The sequence below is a fragment of the Capsicum annuum genome, chromosome 1 (assembly GCF_002878395.1).
Source record: "Capsicum annuum cultivar UCD-10X-F1 chromosome 1, UCD10Xv1.1, whole genome shotgun sequence".
Classification (NCBI taxonomy): Eukaryota; Viridiplantae; Streptophyta; class Magnoliopsida; order Solanales; family Solanaceae; genus Capsicum; species Capsicum annuum.
In genome coordinates this window covers 187,688,683-187,708,717 of record NC_061111.1, presented here as the reverse complement: position 1 = coordinate 187,708,717, position 20,035 = coordinate 187,688,683, and the positions used below count along the sequence as shown (strand labels likewise).

The 20,035-nt window shown below is 30.4% G+C and overlaps 1 protein-coding gene across 1 annotated transcript; it reads right to left on the bottom strand.

Annotated features, from left to right (window-relative positions):
* Nucleotides 1-7,477: 7,477 nt before the first annotated feature.
* LOC107859983 (ATP-dependent DNA helicase PIF1-like) lies at nucleotides 7,478-8,892 on the bottom strand. Its single transcript, XM_047412401.1, has 2 exons — nucleotides 8,438-8,892; nucleotides 7,478-8,267 (listed from the first exon to the last, which is right to left on the bottom strand). Exons 1-2 carry the CDS (start codon nucleotides 8,890-8,892, stop codon nucleotides 7,478-7,480), a joined length of 1,245 nt encoding a protein of 414 aa, XP_047268357.1.
* Nucleotides 8,893-20,035: the final 11,143 nt, after the last annotated feature.

Sequence of the window (20,035 nt, the reverse complement as noted above, 5' to 3'; positions counted from 1 at the left end):
ATAAATATTTTTTATAAAACCATTAAAAAACTGTTAACCCAATAACCCAATAACTATAAACCAATATCATTTTTATCGGTTCGGTTTATCAGTCGGTTCAGTTTTTGCACACCCCTAGTGATAGTATTTATAGAAAAGGATGTGGATTCAATTCTTTCATCCACCAATGTGGGAGAAGGAATTTAGGGGTGTTTGAAAATTTGAAATCGAGGAAAAGGTTTGTTGGAGGATAAGGTGAAGTGGAATTGTACAATCTAGTACAAGTTTTGAATTTCAAAAATGGAAAAAGGACAACATTGAAGGGGGATTGTACAATCTAGTACAAATTTGAAATTCAAAATTTGAAATTCAAAAATGGAAAAAGAATAAGGTTAGGGGAATTGTACAATCTAGTACAAATTTTGAATTTCAAAAATAGAAAAAGGACAAGATTGAGAGGGAATTGTACAATCTAGTACAAATTTGAAATTCAAAATTTGAATTTCAAAAATGGAAAAAGAATAAGGTTAAGGGGGGAATTAGGTGTCAACAATTTTTATTAAAACTCTGATTGAATTCCCTAAATAGTCACTCAAGTTTTGAGAATTTCTTTCAAATATCACTTATATTTTATTTAGGACCACAATATTACTCAACTATCACTCTTTTCCTAAAAAAAAAATATACTAAACACCTCAAAAGTATTCTTCTCTCTTAGTTGGCATGCCATGCCATTAAAATCACATTTTTTAAATAATAAATCATTTAATTCATCAAACTCATTTACTCAAAATTATAACTTTATTCCTTTTTTTTTTTTTTTTGAAAAAAATGCATTAGTTTAATTTTCCTGCTTAGGAATTCTTTACCAAAGCTTAAACTTTACCATATTATTTTACATGCAAATTAAAATCTCTAGATGACTTATTTACTTTAATGATATTATTTTCTTTAGAAAACAACTGATCTTTGTAGGTAGTTATTTATTAAAAAACCTCAATGATCATCTAGGAAAATAGTATGAGAATTTATCTTAATAAATTAATATATTTTTTTTAAAAATAAAATTCTTATTTTGGTTAAATGAGTTTCCTGAGTCAATATGGTTATTTTTTTTTTAAAATGATGGTTTACTGGTATGACATGCTAATTATAAGAGGAGGAAACATTTGAAGTATTTAGTGATTTTTTGAGAAAAATATTAATAACTGAATGACATTATTGTCTCAACAAAAACAAAAAGTGATTTTTATAAGCGACTCCAGAAACATTGATAACAATCCAAGAAAATAACTTTAGAAAAAACTGAAAGTTTAAGTAATGACAAAAGATTTCTAAGCATGAAATGTCTTCTTAATTAATTAATATATTTCTTTTAAAGAAAAGAATAAGAATATAATTTTGACTTAATAAGTTTGATGATTTAAATAGGTCTATTATTAATAAAATAATTTAATAACATAGCCTGCCAATTAGAAGAGAAAGAGACGTATGAGATATTTGCTATTTTTTTTTTTAGGATAATAATGATACTTGAGTTATATTATTATCTCTATAAAGATAAAAATAATTTTTATAGGGAATTCAAAAAATACGAGTGACCATTCAGAAAAATACCTTTGAAAAAATATATGTCAAGTTTTAGTACTAATAAAGTTTTTCTAAGTATAAAAATTTCTTTTTAATAAACTAATGCATTTTTTTCAAAAAAAAAAAAAAACTGATGCATTTTTTTTTTTAATTTTAATGATATGACATGTCAACTAAGGCCTCATTTGTTTGCACTTAATGGAGGTCTGGATCTGAATGGTTCAGACTTCAGACCATTAAATGTATTTATTTTTTATTAAAGTTTTAACTCTTAATAGGTCTGAATAAGTCTTAATTATTCATATCTAGAACCAAGTCTTAATAGGTCTAAAGGGATATTCTGGTGTTGGATAATATTCACCACTCTATTCATAATCAGCAGTCACCACCACTAACCACCACTGCCACCGTTACCATTGTCAACCACCACCTACCACCACCAACCACCTCCACCATCACAACCACCATCAATAGAAAATACCGCTACCACACCTACTACCTCTTTTATTCTAATTATATTCACCACCACCACTACCGTCACAACACCATAATCAGCAACTACTACCGGCCAATCCCTACTACCAACCAACTCATTTATCACAACTAGCACCACCACTAATTACCACTAATACATCACAACCTCTACACATTCTTTGGCCGCTACCATCATTGTCACTAGTAATGCCACCTCTACCACTACTTCAACCAGTACCATCACTACAATTTATCTCTACTAACAACCATCTACACCATCACAACAAATAACATCTTTAAATAGCACCAACACATTGTCAATCATCATGCATTCATGTTTCAGCCAACACAATCAACACCTTAAACTACTAACATCAAGCAACGTCACATCATAACAAACACCACCATCATCAATCGTCACCGTAATAACAATCACTAAAATACCAACCATCACAATCATCTTCACCAACATTATTAATCACTAACATCAATCATTGTCACCACAACCGCCATTATAAGCCATCTCTACTATCACTAACAAACATAAATACTTTTTCTCAATCAAATACTAATAATTTTGTTGTATTAAATTACATATTTTTAATATATAATAAATTTTTTATTTGAATTGTCTTTTTTATTTTATTATGTATACAAATAATTTTTTTTACACATTCAGATGTTGAAAAACAATCTTAATCATTTAGTTTTCAGATCTAGAGACAACATCTTAATCATTCAGATGTGCTTTCAGATTTAGATGTTTGAATCTTAAAAAAAAATAAATGGATCCTAAGAGAGAAGAAGACTTTTGAGGTGTTTAGTATTTTTTGAGGAAAAAAGTGATAGTTGAGTGATATTGTGATCCTAAATGAAACATAAGTGATATTTGAAGGAAAATTTCAAAACTTGAGTGATTATTTAGGGAATTCACTTCAAAACTCTATTTTCACGCACTCATTTTCATATTCATTAAAAAAAAAAAATCATAAAATCGAACTAGATAAAAAAATAAATAAAACAACTTAATGAAATTTCTCAAAATATTTACAAAGTATAAACTATACATAATTAAAAGTTGAACTAAAATTAAACAACTTCAAACGTAAAAAAGAAAAAATGTAAATAACAATTAATAAATAAATTTGTACTAATTAATTTTTGTTTTCTGAATTACATACTACTACATTTGACAATTATTTAATTATGTAATTGCCAATTAAAAAATTCATAATTAAAATAGAACACATAAATTGTCCATTTCCATGTAGTGGGATAGTTTTCAACATATTGGGAAATAGTTATCAAATAAAGTAATGTTAGAAATTCAAATTCAAGATGAAAAGGGCAAAAATGTCTAAAAATTAACTTGTTTATAGTGTGAATAAGGCTTTTTACTATTGTGGCCAAATTTTTGTGGCTAAAAAGATTTTCCAAATTTGTATATATTGATTCAAGATAATGTGCTAGTGTCAGCTTATAAAAGAATCAATTGATGTTTCCACTTCTGTAGGGATTTTGTCTGCCCTGTCTTGCTTATTTTAGAGATCACTAGTATACATACCCACGCGATGCGCGACTATTTCGTACTAAAATATCTCGTTTAAATATATTGAATCATATTATATTAAAAAGTAATTCAAATGTGACATTATTTCTCAATGAAATTAACATTCCCTCTCCCCCTCCCCCCTCCCCTCTTTTCATATATTGTCTACGCATAAATAATAGAAAGATAATCACACTATTATTTACTTATCAATTTTCAAAATTAATTATCTATAATATTTTATTCTCAATCTTATTTTGGTTCATTTTTAATATATAGTAACATTTTGTATGGTATATAATATTAATTTTGTAGTACTTTAATTTTTCACAAACATTATAAATAGTTTATACTTTTTGGATGAATAACTCAATCGAAAGATTTATCTCAATTATTTTAGACGTAGTCTAAAAGCATAATTTTTTAAAATTAATATTTTTCTCGAAATGTATTTAAACATGAATTATATATTTTTGTTTGAATGAATCTCCACATGTATAGTACCTTCATCCAATTGCTCAGAAATTCAATTTTTGTTTTTCTATATAAAATTAAATTTTGACCTATAATATTAAACTATCCTTATTTTGACTTATATGACCCACTTTCCTTTTTAGTAAGTCATCAAAAGAATAATACATTTACGTATTAAATGTAAATAAATGTAAAATGATAATTTCATTCGCAAAAAATGATTTATAGCCACACAAATATGTATAACTATTTATACCACAAATATTTTTTTTATATATTTAAAATGCTTATTTATTTAAAATATTTCATATAAATTGAGAAGAGAGGAGTAAAAATTATAGACAATAATTTATTAAAATTTAAATTTTTTATATATGAAAATAAATTTGAAGATAAAAAATGTTAAAACTCTTCGCCCAAATCAGAAAGAGGCCCAAAATAAAAGAATATATATACACACACACACACACACATATACACATATATAATAAGTTCGGCTTATGGATCATTTTTTTTATTAATAGAAAATAAAGAAGTAGTATATTTACAAAAGACCAGGCCTAAAATTGGCCTGGCCCAGACCCGGTCCAAAAAAGATTCAGACAACTCAAATACCAATTTGGAAACCTAGCTACCATTTCTTCTTTCTCCTCCCATTCGAAACCTAGCTGCCATTTCTTCATACATATTTTCCAATTATTTACTTTGGTTGAAGAAAACAGCACAAGAGAAGGGTTAGATTGAAGATATAATTTTGAAAATAGGAGGAATTAGAATTGGACGGCCAATCAGAAAATTCTTCAAGGATTCTATCAAAGTCCTTGAAGCTGATATTCAACATGCTAATACTTCAAGGATATAACTGAGCTTTTTCTATCTTGTCATGTCTTTTCGTTCAAAAGTGTCACAATCTCCGGTGAGGATTCCTCAGCTGATTTTTTGGAGGGTTATTGTACGATAGACAGTGCCAGGAGTGAAGGTGTTACTGGAAGAGTTAAGTCAAGACCTTCTAAGGTACATACCCATGTTAAATTTGCTATTTAGAATTAAATGACTGACATTTTATAACAGCAGAGGATTCCTTAATTCTTTTAGAATAAATCATATGCCAACAATAGTAGATTTGGAAAGTTCTAGTCAATTGTGTTTTAACAATTTCACTTCCGTTGCAGTAATATTTAATGAATACCAATTGTAATTGATTTTTTAAAAACCTGTATTCTAATCACTGCATCCAATTAACCATCTATACATGTAGTCATCTTATCTACCCTCCCTGCAATAAGTGAATACTCATTAAAAAGTCCTATCTTCTCACAGAGTAATCGACTGGGATTCTAACAAATAGTTGGCTCTAGGTGTAATTTTTGCGAAAAGTGATCTAATATTTATTACTTATAGAGTTAAATGATGCTTCTAGTAGAGGAACCACCACTAGAAGCTTCAAACACTCTAACACGGGAGAGTGACTAATGTAGAATTGGTCCAGGCAGTTTAGGAGATGCTTTCTGCAATGGGAATCAGTATAGACGTAGAGTAGCACTTTTAGATGTGTTCTAAAGTATATGGAAACAGAGAAACAGTTTGGCCTCACACGATATCAAGGTTGTGCAACACAATGGATATGTTCATGTTTAATAGTTTTTGACTTATATACACTATATAATTTTTCGATGAAGGTTGTTCACTTGCCCAACCTTGTTTGGCTGTTAAAGGTGTGTTTTATGTTTAACACAAGTTTTATGATAGGTGGACCTTAGAGCTCCTCAAGATGTTGCAACAGGATAATCGTTGAAGTCATTTAAGTTCCTTAAGACCAAAAAACCTCCCACAAATTCACCTAACCTGATGTTTGGGCATTCAAATTCAAGGACCCTATGGTGGTGAGTGTGGACTCAAAAAACTAAAACTCCATAGAGAGAAGTTAAGCTTCTCTCTAAACAGTTAAGGTATATTTTTACTTCTATTGACTACAAAGCTGGCAGTAAAACAAAGTACCTTACTCTGTAAAACAGTTATTAAATGGAGGTTTAGTTGTAGATATTTACATTTAGAGATTTTCTATTGAATCAATTAACATTATTTAATTCACCGTGGTACATGCTACATGCTGCAGGCTCACGAAAAGTTTTTATGACTAAGGAAAGGTGCAAAAAATGACATTACCAGTGTACCGGAGGAGGTATAGACAGGCATAACAGCTAGGCATTCATACTGCCTATGATATTCTGAAGTCTTTTTTTAAACATTTGCACATAAAAATGCCTACTTTGAAAATAAATGACGATGAAAAAACTTTCTTAACATGATTTTAACTCTGCTAGGAACTCCATAATGCAAGATTAATTTTCGAGCAAGCTCAATTCAGTTTGGTGAGTGAATGTGGCACTGGAGCATCTCAAGGGATCTCCTTGACTTCAATTCAAAAAGTTTTACCACAATAGCAAATGCATGTTGACTTCTTTTTTTCCTTTTGAGTCCTAAATTCAGGCAACCGCTATTTCTAATGTTGAAGAAAAGAAACGGTTAGAATTACTAGAAGCAGTTAGTGGTACAATGGATGCTCGTCTTCGTTATTTCAAACAGGCATGTCATACACATGGGAGCTATTCTAGCCTATTTGTTTTCAATTTCTCAAATTTTATTTCTATCTTATAGGGATATGAGCTTTTGCATCATATGGAGCCATATATCAATCAGGTTTGTCTTGTTGTTGGTTTAATTGGTGGCAATTTGATTGATGCCACTTCAATTTGATTTATTTTCAACAACAAATTTAATGATCAAATTTACATTTTGGTAATGGAATGTGCAAATACCTTGCATCTTTGACTGTCGTCCATTTTTTTTTATTTTTATACTCAGAATGGTCCCTCAATTTGAAAATATTATTTTTGAAAATATCTTACTGTATGAAACAAAATACCTTATTGTAAACAGTTACCAAATGGAAGTATTCTTTCAAAAAAGACACTATTTGGTTGTACATATTTGTGTTTTTGGTTCCTGTACATGATTCTGTAGACGACAGTATGTTTCATTTTGTTGAACTGTCTTGGCATTAATATATTTAACTTAATAATAACATCCAGTAATCAATTTATTGGATTGATTAAATTGAAAAAAAAATCATTCACTTCAGTAATCGCGCAATGTGAGCTATTCTCAAAATACATGTGAAAAGCACACTTTAAGTAGTTGTTGAATTTAGCCTGTTTTGCATGTGAATTTTTGTTGAAATTTTCTAGGGTTTATGTCATTCCTTAAAGGGTGCTCAAGTATTTGCTGAATATAGAATGTTTTGCATATTGGTTTGTGCTTTTCAATAGCCTGTTAAAAATTGTTAGCAAACTGCCCAATATGATGAAAACAAAAGATCAATAGATAGCTGAAAATTTATTTGTTAATTTCTCAAACTAAATTACGAAAACCCTTTTTGTACACTATATTTTTGACTTCATTTGTTATTTTTCCTTCATCATCGCAGGCTAAAATCTTTAACCCCTTCCTACTTGTTACTCGTGAAAGAGCAATATACAATTGACCATGTGTAAACATTGATTTCTTAAAAAATAATCCAACATGAGACAATGATTGGCCTTGACTTTTATTGATGGTCATGGAAAATGAGACAATGATGGGAAATTGTCTTTGCTGGAACTTAAAAGGTATTCTTGCATCAGATGGTATCAAACTCATTCTTGGGATAAATACTTTTTCACCCGCCATTTTGCCTGATAAAACCTTAGCTTCTATAACCCGATTTCTAAGTCTTGTGATGATCAGCCTCGTCCCTTTACACAACCCTGATGATTGATCTATGTTTCTCAATAATATTATTGGTACACCTATCTTTAATGTGATAGAGTGATTTGGAATTCCAGAACACTTGATACTGTTAAGAAATTCTGGTGTGTGCACATGCTCCAATGCCATAAAAGAATGATCAGACCTACAAACTGTATCAGAACTCAGATATGTCTTCTCAGAATTATGATTAAGTGATACCATGAAATCATTGATCGACTCCACCATGTCTAGAGTCGGAGCAAGAATTGCTCTTTGCTGGAGGTAATCTAAGTCCCTGGAATGACTGTAAAAGTCAGGATACATACTCTTTACAATTTCCAATATTGGATCGACACAATCCTTAATGAGAAGATCATCAGGGATTTGAATAGTCTCAATTCCATCAATGGAGCTTCCAATGTTTCCATCACCGATTGCCAAAATCCAGTTGGCAAAGTTTAGTAACTCTTCCAAATGTGTGCCTAACTAATTTCCTTGCAATCTCATATTTTTTTTTGCTTTAGGACTTTACAGTGGCTCGATAAATCTGAAGAATTTAAAGTGGAATTAACAATATCTTGCCTTGTTTCTTTGGTTATGACGGGCAAAATCTGTCTGAAGTCACCACCTAGAACAATTGTTTTTCCTCCAAAAGGTTTATCTAAACTGGATGTGTTTTTAAATCTGAGAATATCTTTGAGAGTCTGATCAAGAGCTTCAAAATAGTATCTTTGCATCATGGGTGCCTCATCCCAAATAATCAACTTTGTCTTGACAATCAAATTTGCCAGAGGACTACCTTGCTTTATATTGCGTGTTGCATCTTCAGTTGGATTGAGAGGAATTACAAATCTCGAATGAGATGTTCGACCTCCCGGTAATAAAAGACATGCAATTCCACTTGATATAACAGTTAACACAATATCTCCTCTAGATCTTATGCAAGAAAGCAAAGTCTTCCAAATGAAAGTCTTGCCAGTTCCTCCATGACCATATAAAAAGAATAATCCACCTTTGTCTTCATCCACTGTTGCCATTATTTTTTCATACACTGACTTTTGTTCAGATGTCAAATTCATTACTAACTATTGGTGTTCAACCAATAAAGAGCGGCTGTTGTAACTTAATTCATCAAGAATTAATCTATTGCTATTATCCACTTGCTGCTCATTGTAAACAGGTCTTGGCATAGTTAGAAAATCATGAAAACTTTTTCCGCAACCTTTCAAAATTTTTTCCAACCTTTGCAAACAATGATTTCTCAATTCATCATTTGTCATCTCTACCTCTGAAAGAACAAAAACATCACAATGGTAGTAACATAAAATATAATATCAACCTACACGCAAAATGTTAGTTATCATTAACTTTAAATTTGTACCTGGATTAGATAACAATACTCTTTCTTCTTGAAGGATATCTTCTGATAATAATTTCTATGTTAATTGTCAAACATATTTTGGCTGTGACATCGAATTAGACAATAACAACATTGCAAATAGTTGTCTAAGATACGATGGCATTCCCCAGTCACTTGCTTCCTTCACGGCATCAATATACTCTTTGTCATCATCTAATAATCCGAGTGCATACCATGCATCTCTGAAAGTGGTGTGGTCATGATTGTTGATCTTTTCGAGATCCTCATAGCTTGTTGCACCTTTAATAACATTCAACAATAATCTGAGATAATATAACTCGCCACTTTCAGGCGGAACAAAAAAAATCCTCTTGATAGAAAATGCAAAAGTTTCTCATTTCTTCCATTTTTACACATCCTGTTTCCATACAAACTTAAGCGGAAATTCTGCATAAGTTAATTCTCTAGCTTCAGGAAATCTTTTATTTTCCTCAAACCAACTTAAGAACATTGACTCCCTTACACTTGGCCTATTCGCAACACCATCAATTGGATTATCATCAGAGAATATAACATTTTGTTCATCTCTGAGATGAAATGCTAGTCTTTCTACCGGAGGTTGCCTATAGTGAATTAGAAATCCAAGTATTCTCCAAGCAGTTTCACAGGATGATATGTATCGAAAATCATAATACATGTTGATTTCATCAATATTTGATGAATCTTCATCATTCGCACTTCGAGAAAAAGCAGCAGTGACACGATCATTTACCTTATTAACATACTTAAATAAGTACTTAATAGATTTGGATTGATTGCACCATTCCACATTGATATGAGCACCATACTTCAATAATATGAATCGATTATGCGGCACTACATACTTGTTCCAACTCAATAAGTTTTATAAATAAATTATAATCTTTGTTTGAGAAGATATTGTATCTTTAATTGTAATTCAGAAAAATTAATGGAATAGACATTATATAAGCACCCCACATAAATACTATCAATCGATTAAGCAGTACCCCGTACCTATTGTCCAGGTCAATACCATCTTTCTTGATAGTTCTACCATCTTCCCTTCTTCTATAAATAAGATAACCATATTCATCAATTGTGATTGACTGAACAGTTTTCTTTGGAAAATACTTTGTACATCTACCATTCTGCATGCAAGGAAAGTAATTCCTAGCAGAACCACACAGTCCATTCATCATGAATAACTACACCGCTTGATAATATTGAGGAATGTCCAATTCATTTGGTATTTCCACTAAAATAATTCTATCAATATCTGCAGTAGTGGGATATTTATTTTACTCATGACGAAAAAGTACAATGTGAGCATGAGGCAATCCTCGTTTTTGAAATTCAACTGTATAAATCACTGCATCAAATAAATTTATTGGATGAATAAATAATTAAAATTCACATATATAAATATATTAATATATTTTTATATATATATGTATGTGTGTGTGTGTGTGTATGTATAAAAAATTATAAGTGATGAATATACCTGCTTTTACTCTTCCAAAAATTCATTTGTCTTTCAAGTCCTTTATTAAGCCATCCAATTTTATTTTGAAAACCCTGGATAAAATATCTGGACGATCCTCAGGTTTTAGACCTTTACTCTCTACAAATCTACATATCTCTGGCCATTTTGGATTGCAAGTAAACATGATAAAAAGATCAGGGTAGCCAGCCTATTTGCATATTGCCATAGCATCTTGATAATTCTAAAGCATGTATCGTGCACCTCTTGTGAAGCTTGATCCCAGAATTATCCCTTTTTCCTTGAGAAGATGGATCAATTTCTCTTCGCAAAAGTGCATCTTCCAACCCTTTATACATATGAGCTCTCAACAATTTTTGATTAAATCGGAAATAGTTTAATCGAAAAGATTTGATCTTTGTATATCTATCAACTAAGAACTGTTGAAACAATCTTCTCGAAGACAGAATTGTAGGAAATTCATCCTTTATATCTTGAATCTTGTAAGCAAAATATTCTTGGCAGCTAACATATCGCCTTCCTCGGGGTGTTTTATCATCAGTAGTAGTAATAGGAATGTCCTCTCTGTAGCCATCTTTACCATAGGAAAAAAGCAAAGGATACTGTAAGCTTAAATATGCAGCATTTAATTCATTAATCCTTTGTAACTGTCCGGAATGACTTTCGATAATAATATCTCTATCACTTCTAGATGGCTCAAAATCTCCTACTACTAAAGCAGCTACCTCTGAAACTGTTGGAAAGTTGTATCTTCTTCCATCGGTGCCTCTTTTGCCTATTAATCTGAGTCTAACTTTGGAGCTTCTATCTTCTTGAAATCTGTCTCTTACCATTCTGAATGTTTTAGCTAAAACATTGTGGCTATCAAGCATTTTCTTTAGATCACTAACAATTGCAACATGAAGTTTGTTTATATCTTGACCACGACTACAAAGAATTATAAAATATAAATTATCAATATTGCCTTTTCATGTAAAATATTATCCATGTATTTTTACTCAAAAATAGTAAAAACACTATCGTTACAACATGAATTCTATTCTCACTTCATTATTCATATCGTAAATATATAATTGAGCAAACTTTGGGATGGATCCCTCAGGAGGTAACAAACTTTCAATTCTATGATAGTTTTATCCCGACAATCTGAATGTTCTTGGCCCCCGACTTTGATTGATAGATGAATCAACCTTTCCGTCTATTGAAGTAAATGAGAACATAGAATTATAACTTCTAATATTCTCTCGAAAGTGACTGCTTTTAGAATCTGCATAAAATAAGAAATGGATAATAATGAATTATATATGAAATGTGAATATGCTTCGATGGTCAGATCAAAGTAAATATTTTCTAACCAGATCTAAGCAACAATTGTCTTAGAATTTGAGGAGGATTGATTGTCTTTGGCAACTTTATTTTTCCATGATTAAAACATAAAGAAAACTTTGGTCTTTTAGACTTCTTTGTCTGTTTGATTCTTTCTTCGCACCAAAAATATGCGCCACAATGTTCACACTCATTGGTAGCATCTCCGATATCCCAATACTCTATTAACCATATAAAAGATATAGAGTTAAAGCCATATAAATTCACTACTTTTATGATTTCTTATTAGTTACTCACATATATATAAAAGTTAAATAGTGCATACCTTCATTATAAAAATTCCCATAATTGACGTTATCCTCTAAAAAAATAATAGTAAATGAATTTAGTAACATTGAAGATACTATTTTAAATATCAATATCAATTGAAAATAATTGATAACCAGCTTGGTTACGTAATACATACCTTCACAATCATCTTCATCTTCTTGACCTTCATCACAAGGGGCACAATTTAAATCAGGCAATTGATCTTGACTTTGTGTACCTATAATGAATTAATTTTAGCGTAAAAAGAGTGAATAATAAATCCAAATAGTAGGCTTGGTAGAATTTAAGTATTTTTTTTAATACTTAAATTTAGTAATGATTTCTTATCAAGAAACTTTGAGCAATTCACGAAGAGCAATTCACGAAAATAACTTGGATTATATTGTGGTGTAGAATTATTATATCTCAAAATTCACATTACATATTAAAAATACCTAAATTAGTATTTTCAGTCAGTAAAATTCCTTTACCGTTCCTCTGGCTTGTATTTGGGGAAAGACAACTTTCAGAATCTCCCATTAATAAAAGATAAAAGATTTTTTTAATGACGTGTGATAGAAAATAATAAAATATCTATTGATTTTTTATAATCTATTTGGTGAAAATGTGAGGAGATTCAAATTTTATTATCATCAGCTGGAGCAAAATTCAAATCAGGCAGTATATCTTGTGTAGAATATGTGTCCGTCTTTTGCTTTGTGGAAAAATAACTTTCAAAATTTGTCATTGGCTAAATTAAAATTTTCAAATTAAATAAAACTTCTTCCAAATAAATCTAAATAGTAATTTGATAAAAATTTAAAATTTTTCATCAAAGAAAGACCAACCATTGCTCAAATCACGTAGCGGAAGAGACTTTGAGCAATGTGCCGGAGGTTGTGATGAAGAAACCTTTCCAAGTCTCATCATAGGTACACTAATTGGCGGTGTGTTTTTTTGATATGATGGAGTTGGCACTACAACTTGTCCCGTTCTTTTATCTCCATCAGGTATATGCATTCCAAACAATCTAATTCCACTACTTATTTTGGAGTAATTTAGTTTTCTCAATTCATTGATGTTATTGCTTAGAAACACCTCTTATTTGTCAATTGAGATACTATTCCTGGACTTTTTAAATTAAGGTAAATTTATTATATGCGTAGAATGATATTAAAAAAAACATAAAAATATTAGATATATTAAAACTAACCATTTGAAATGTCACATAGAGGCATAGAAAGTCTTTCCTGTTGTTCGATAATATTTACTCTGTTATATGTGGGGTCAATATTCTCTGTATATAAAACGATATTGTTACAAAAATAAGATAAACAAAGAAGGAACAAACTTGAAAATTTCAATTAATACGATTCTAATCACTGAATATATATATATATATATACCTATTTCACCCGATGAGTATTTAGCCCGTTTTTGATTTCGTAGTATTCTTCTATTTAGTCTCGCTAATTGTCTTGCCTGATTTTCCATTTGTATGTGCTTTGAAATATGAATTTTATATAAGTATTTGGGAAAGTTAGCTTGTTGAGAGAAGAGAGAGAAAAGAGCCAAGAGAAAATTGAAACAGTAGCTTTTTTTTTTTTGTTTTTTTTGCTATACATATACAATAAATTATCATTTAGTTTTATTTAGGAATAATTTTTCAAGTTTAGTATTATTTCTGTATTTTTTATTGATAATGCCCATCTTCAATTAAGATATTTATACAAGAGAACAACCTGAAGTTTATTACCTTTGTACTCTCCTCTACTTTCAAATCATTTACTCTAATATGCAATGTTGAAATAAAAAAATTTCTTATTTCAACGATGCTGAAATAAACATATCACATCCCGATTCAATTAAATATTGATAAAAAAATTTTATGATAGATTTTTTTTATATTATTTATTGCATGTTTCATTTAATTTATACTATATTTATATATTTTATTTGTTATATTTTCAACAACAACTACACAACAACAATAACAAACCCAGTGTATTCCCACATAGTGAGGTCTAGGGAGGGTAAGATGTACATGGTCAACATAAAGGAGTTTCAAAGATCTTTCACAAGGTTTGGATGCAGAAACTATCAGTGGATTCATACACTTGTTTATATTACTTCTTATGGTTTGAATGACAGTGCATCCTTCTATATATTTGTTTCACCAAATATAATGTTACAACTTTTATTTCACTGTTTATCTTCACAATCATTGAGAACTAAACATTAAAGTGTTCAATTTTAGCACGGGGAGAACGATCTGTAAAATGTCGTTAATGGTGAAGTCACTGCAATGGACTATGACCTCACTGGTTAGCTTATTTTCTACGGTGATCGTCAAATTGCCTGCTTTGTCTCTATTATTCTTCATTACAGTTTATAGTCCTCTCTGTACTCTAACACTTACTATTTTTTGCTTCATTATCTTCAGGGATGTATTTACACAGTTAGCATGGACTCCCATACAGGCTCATTTTCTCAAAATCATCGAAATAAAGTAGCAGCAAGCATAGGTCAGCTGTTACAATTGTTGAGTACAGGACATTTTCTCTGTTGACACGAGGTCCTGCTTTGCTGGCTTTATCTTGTGATGAAAGTTTATATTTTTTCAAGTCAAACTGAAACATCTGCCTCTCATGTAGGTTTCTCTTACTTCTGATTTTCCTTTTCTAGTCAAATTAAAAGTATTATGGGCTCTAGAGATGAAAGTTTATTTGACACTTCGGTGCTCACTGAAGATGGTGCTGCACAACTACATAGCATCCGTGCTTCTTTTTGTCCTTTACTTCCCCTTGAAAAGGTTCTAATACATAGTTATGTACTGGATTTGTTATGAATTAAATAATGTAATTTGATACTCGCTGTATTTTCCTGCCCTACTGGATCCATGAACACCTAGATTATTAGCTTTCCTTTTCTTAATTTTAATTTGCTATTTTTTTGTTGACTGGTGTTCTGCTATTATCGAAGAAGCCTCTTAATCTTAGTTGTGTTACGTGGCTTGCTCTTGCATTATTATGCTTAATTGATTTAAGAATGATTTTCGGACTGATAGTGATTTATGACATAACAGTTTAAGCGGAGCTTTCCCGTCATCAGTAGGAAATTTGTTCTCCCTGGTCAGTCTGTGAGTAATTCTACATGTTGAACTGGTTTGTAATTTATGACTGATAGAAAAGTAGCTAATTCCTTGATCTCCTGGCACTTGCAGAATAACCAGCTTTCTGGAATTCTTGATGTTTTACAAAATCTCCCCCTTGCAAATTTGTACTCTTCCTCACTATAATTAACTCAGAATATTAATTGCGCATCCTTAAAATGATATCATATGGTACTAATATTTCCCTGTATTCTTTGTACCTCCAAGAAGGTGGAAAATAACTTTTTTAATGGGCCCATATCTCAGAAGCTGTTTTCTATTCCCAATTTCAAGTAAGTGCATTACACTTTCTGCTTATAATATTACTTTTCATCTTCCAGCTTGTAAGCTACAGTATGTTCTTGACCTCCTTTTACATTGTTGTGCTTCTTTGTCCGACACAGTATTCTAGCACATGTTAAAAAATTATGGAGACAGATTCCTTGTTGAAGTTCAATTACTACATGTCGAACTACTCTTTACTTTTTGCTAATACTTTATTGTTTATTTCTCAAATCTGAGTGACAACCTTGATCAATATGTTATTCATGGACAATTAAGTCAGATAAGAGCTGACTGGCTACAATCTTAACATGAACACCTTAATTATACTCAACACTTCTATTCCCGATCCACATCAAACCATACTAAGCACATATATCCCATTTTATGAATTTTTCTTTTATTCATGATTAGCTATTAGATTTAACTTGCTGATAAACTGCAATAATTTTGAACATTGACTAAAAATAGTACGTGTTATATGCTTCTAACTTAGATTCTCTTAGCAAATTCACAATAGAATTAAAAATTTACTAGAGATGTGACATCTTAAATAGTATATCTAAGTTGCAAAACCAGATTATGCTTTTAACGGTTATGACACTGACTTGGATTAGAGTGGCATAGATACCCACTTGAGACCTAAACATAAGAATAATTTCAAATTGAATGACATGAAGTAGCCAAAATTTGACATCATAAGCACCACCTGCATATGAAAATATATAATACTATAACACTATGCTGCCTAGATTTTTTGCGGTTGGATCATTGACTACATTTTGATTGTATTTAGGTTTATACGATTGCAACCTAAAACACACTTGAATTTCATATCATATTGATCCATACTAAAAAAAGATCAGAGAGTCTTAAAATTACTAATCAAAATATTTCGTCCATAATAAATATCAATACTGAAAATAGAAAAGGTGACATCCCGCTGAATGTATCTTATTGAAGTATCCTAAATGATCTGACTCATGTTATTTTCTCCTTTTTTATGAATTTTTTTCTCTTACTTCTGGAGAGTTGTACACTGGGATCTTCATTAGCATCTACCATGGACAATTCATTCTCGAATTTACTTCTCTTTGCGGGGGTAGTTAAAGCAGAGTTTACTTCATTCTCAGCGACAGCGTCCTGAAATTTCAGTAACAAAAATGATCAAAATCAGGTATCTTTATGAACTTTGACAAATGATATATATAAGTGTGTTGAAATCACCGTTAAATCAATGTATCTAGGTCCGAGTTGTTCATGATTAAACTTTGGATACTATGAAAGAAAAATAATAATATTAACAACAATCTATATTCTAAGTTAAATCTATTTTAATATAAACCAACAAATTCAATGTGTTTGAAAGTAATGTAAACATACGGTACATGTTTCTTCACTTGGAGCGAGACGATATTGCTTGATGAGATCCTTATCATCACTAAATTTAAGAACTGTGTACACTTCATTATGTTGGTCTATATTTTCTTTCTTGATAGCCACTTTAAACATGACCTCTCTATCCAAGATGTTATCCAACTCCAATGGATATGAAGAAACACATCCATTCTAAAATAAATAGTGGTATTAGAACAGGTAAAATAAATAGATTCATATATGATTTTATTATTTTTTTACCTCAAGTGATCCTTTCACCAATTCAGTGGCAGTCCTTCCTATGAGTTTCATCGCATATTGGTCCCAAAGCAACAAAGTAATAAAGCCAGTCTTTGCAACATCTGTTACTTTCAAGAATAATTTATACCTGCAAGGCATTTGAGATTTTTTTTTTTTTGTGATTATAATTTAGTTTAATCATGATTTTTATAAAACTTTTGAATCGCAGAACTCTCAAGGCTTTCACACGTTTTGCAGTAAAATTTACTGCCAAGTTCATCAACCTTTCTACTGCAATTCTTGCAGCTAAGGTATGACCAGTTTTTTTCAAGATCTATATGTATTATGGTTGCAGCAACATAGAAGCTCCCTTTCTATATTTATTAAAGTAACATAGTTAAAAAAGTATTCACTTTTCACGCTATAATTTAATATGAAAATAAATGTAATAGTGTTACTCACGTCCATGCATTCAATTAACAGCTTTATAGTTTTAACTTCAATTGCTCCAGAAGCTAACTCATCCAAAATAGAATAGCTTTGTTGAGAGGACAATTGACTAATCCTCTCAGATTTATCTCCACGCACATCTTTCATTCTACATGTATTGAAATTTGTTAAAATATCTATCATCACAAATTCTCTAGGTTATTAAAAAGATTAGACATGGAGGATATAAGAGTACATATAAACCTGGAAATAAAATCAGAAACTTCAGGCAGCTCAGGATTGATCCATAGCTTTGAAGCAGTTCAAAAATTTCGTACAGATAATTTTCCTACATTTATGTATATATAGTTAATCAAAATTAGATTGATATAGACTTTCAATAAAATTTTCAAATATACATGTTAGTTGATAACCTTTAAATTTGTGAGCCTTTATGAGTTGCATAACCACAATAACAGGCTTATCAGTAGATTTGTCCAAGTGTGGACGAATTTGTTCAGCGAATTCCGTCCAGAATGTAGCTTCAATCGTGTTGTTCCTTAAAAAAAGGGACAATTTAATCAAATAAAAAGGGGAAAAATTGAAATATATGAGTGATTACAATCATTATGTAGTCTTACTCATCATCTCAAAGTTTCATATTCATAAAAGAGGTGAACTTATCACCTTGTTTGTATTCTTGAACAGTTCCATAAGCAACGATTTCTCCCACAATATCTATCAAAATTGAAGAAAAAAATACTTAGTATGACACATTTGGTGAAACATTTAGATTAAAGAGTTTATTTAAAGGATAATTACCGAAAATCTTATTCTCGTCAATATCAACTTGATTTATGAAAAGCTCAAATGGACGAAATTTAAATAAAGTTTGATCAAAGCATGGATCAACTATTTTTGGTATGTTTGTTCTATGAGTGAACATCAACTTCATTTTGTGATCGTTTGTTTGGACTTTTGACTTGTTTGGTACTACTATGAAATTTTTCATAGAATATAACTCCAGCTTTTTTATTTCTGGTCTGAACTTAGAAATAATGGAAGCTCCAATAGATGCTTGAATACGATCCCCCCATAAACAAATAATCCAAAATTGAGATTATAGTGACAGTAGTGGAATGAAAATAGTGCAGTTTATTTATTTTGGATTGAATTTAATTTTCGTGGTATGTGAAGGTAGGATTAAATGGCTAAACTCTATGCACGTAATACTGACACAATTACCTATGGCATACTGATTCAATTATCTATGGAAGTATATGGCTCATCCAGCCATTTTTAATTAAACTTTAATTAGAAATCCCTAAACGTTAGTAATATATAATAATGTGAATTATAAATAGTGTAATTGTGAAATTTTTATCCTGGAGTTATACTGTATCTTTTTTCTTTTGCGTATATACAATTAAACGTGAACATACGTAATCCATGACTTTTTTACTTTTTAAGTATGAAATAATGCTCGAAATTATTCAAAAAAAAAGGCAGTAAAGTATGTATACCTTGTCATCCTGTAATAGCATTTCTAATGATAATATCTTGTTGGGATTTTTATGTGTAGAATTCTGTCACAAACGCACTATACGAACCTTCAAATTTCATTGCATTTTAGTATTTGATAGTTCACGTATTGAATCATTTTTTAGAGACATTTTTTGGGATAGATATTGGATAGTGGTTTTCTTTTTTGGTTCTAAATTTGAAATACATCAATTAGAGATTTTATTGTAATGCTGTATTTAAATTTCAATTATAGAGATGGAGATAATGATTAAGTTGTTGGGATAATTATATTTTAAAGTTCAAATTAAGTCATGTTAATCGGTAAGAGTTAAGATAAAAGTAAAACTCTAAAATTGTTAAGGTAGTTATAGTTCAAAGTTTTTTAATTATTATCTAGTTAAAATTCAACTTGGTTTCTAGTTATAATATCTTTTTAGTTGAGGTTTATTTGGATTAAAAAATTGCTATCAGATTTATTGATTTATTGGCTCACATTTTTTTTTTTGTAGTTACTATATTTATGTATTTTTTTTAAAGTTAATATATTGCTGAAAGTTGTTGCTTACTGACCCTTGTGTTTTTCTTTTTCAGGTTCTAAATTTGAAATACAATTTGAATTTAATGTTGTAGTTTGTTTTTGAATTGCAGAGATAATGATAA

What these genes read in the sequence shown, in the direction of transcription:
- LOC107859983 (XM_047412401.1), bottom strand. Translation starts at nt 8,892, where the DNA reads ATGGCAACAGTGGATGAAGACAAAGGTGGATTATTCTTTTTATATGGT. An exon ending in GTCATAACCAAAGAAACAAG is followed by an intron (nt 8,268 to 8,437) that starts GCAAGATATTGT and finishes AAACATTGGAAG; the next exon opens with CTCCATTGATGGAATTGAGA.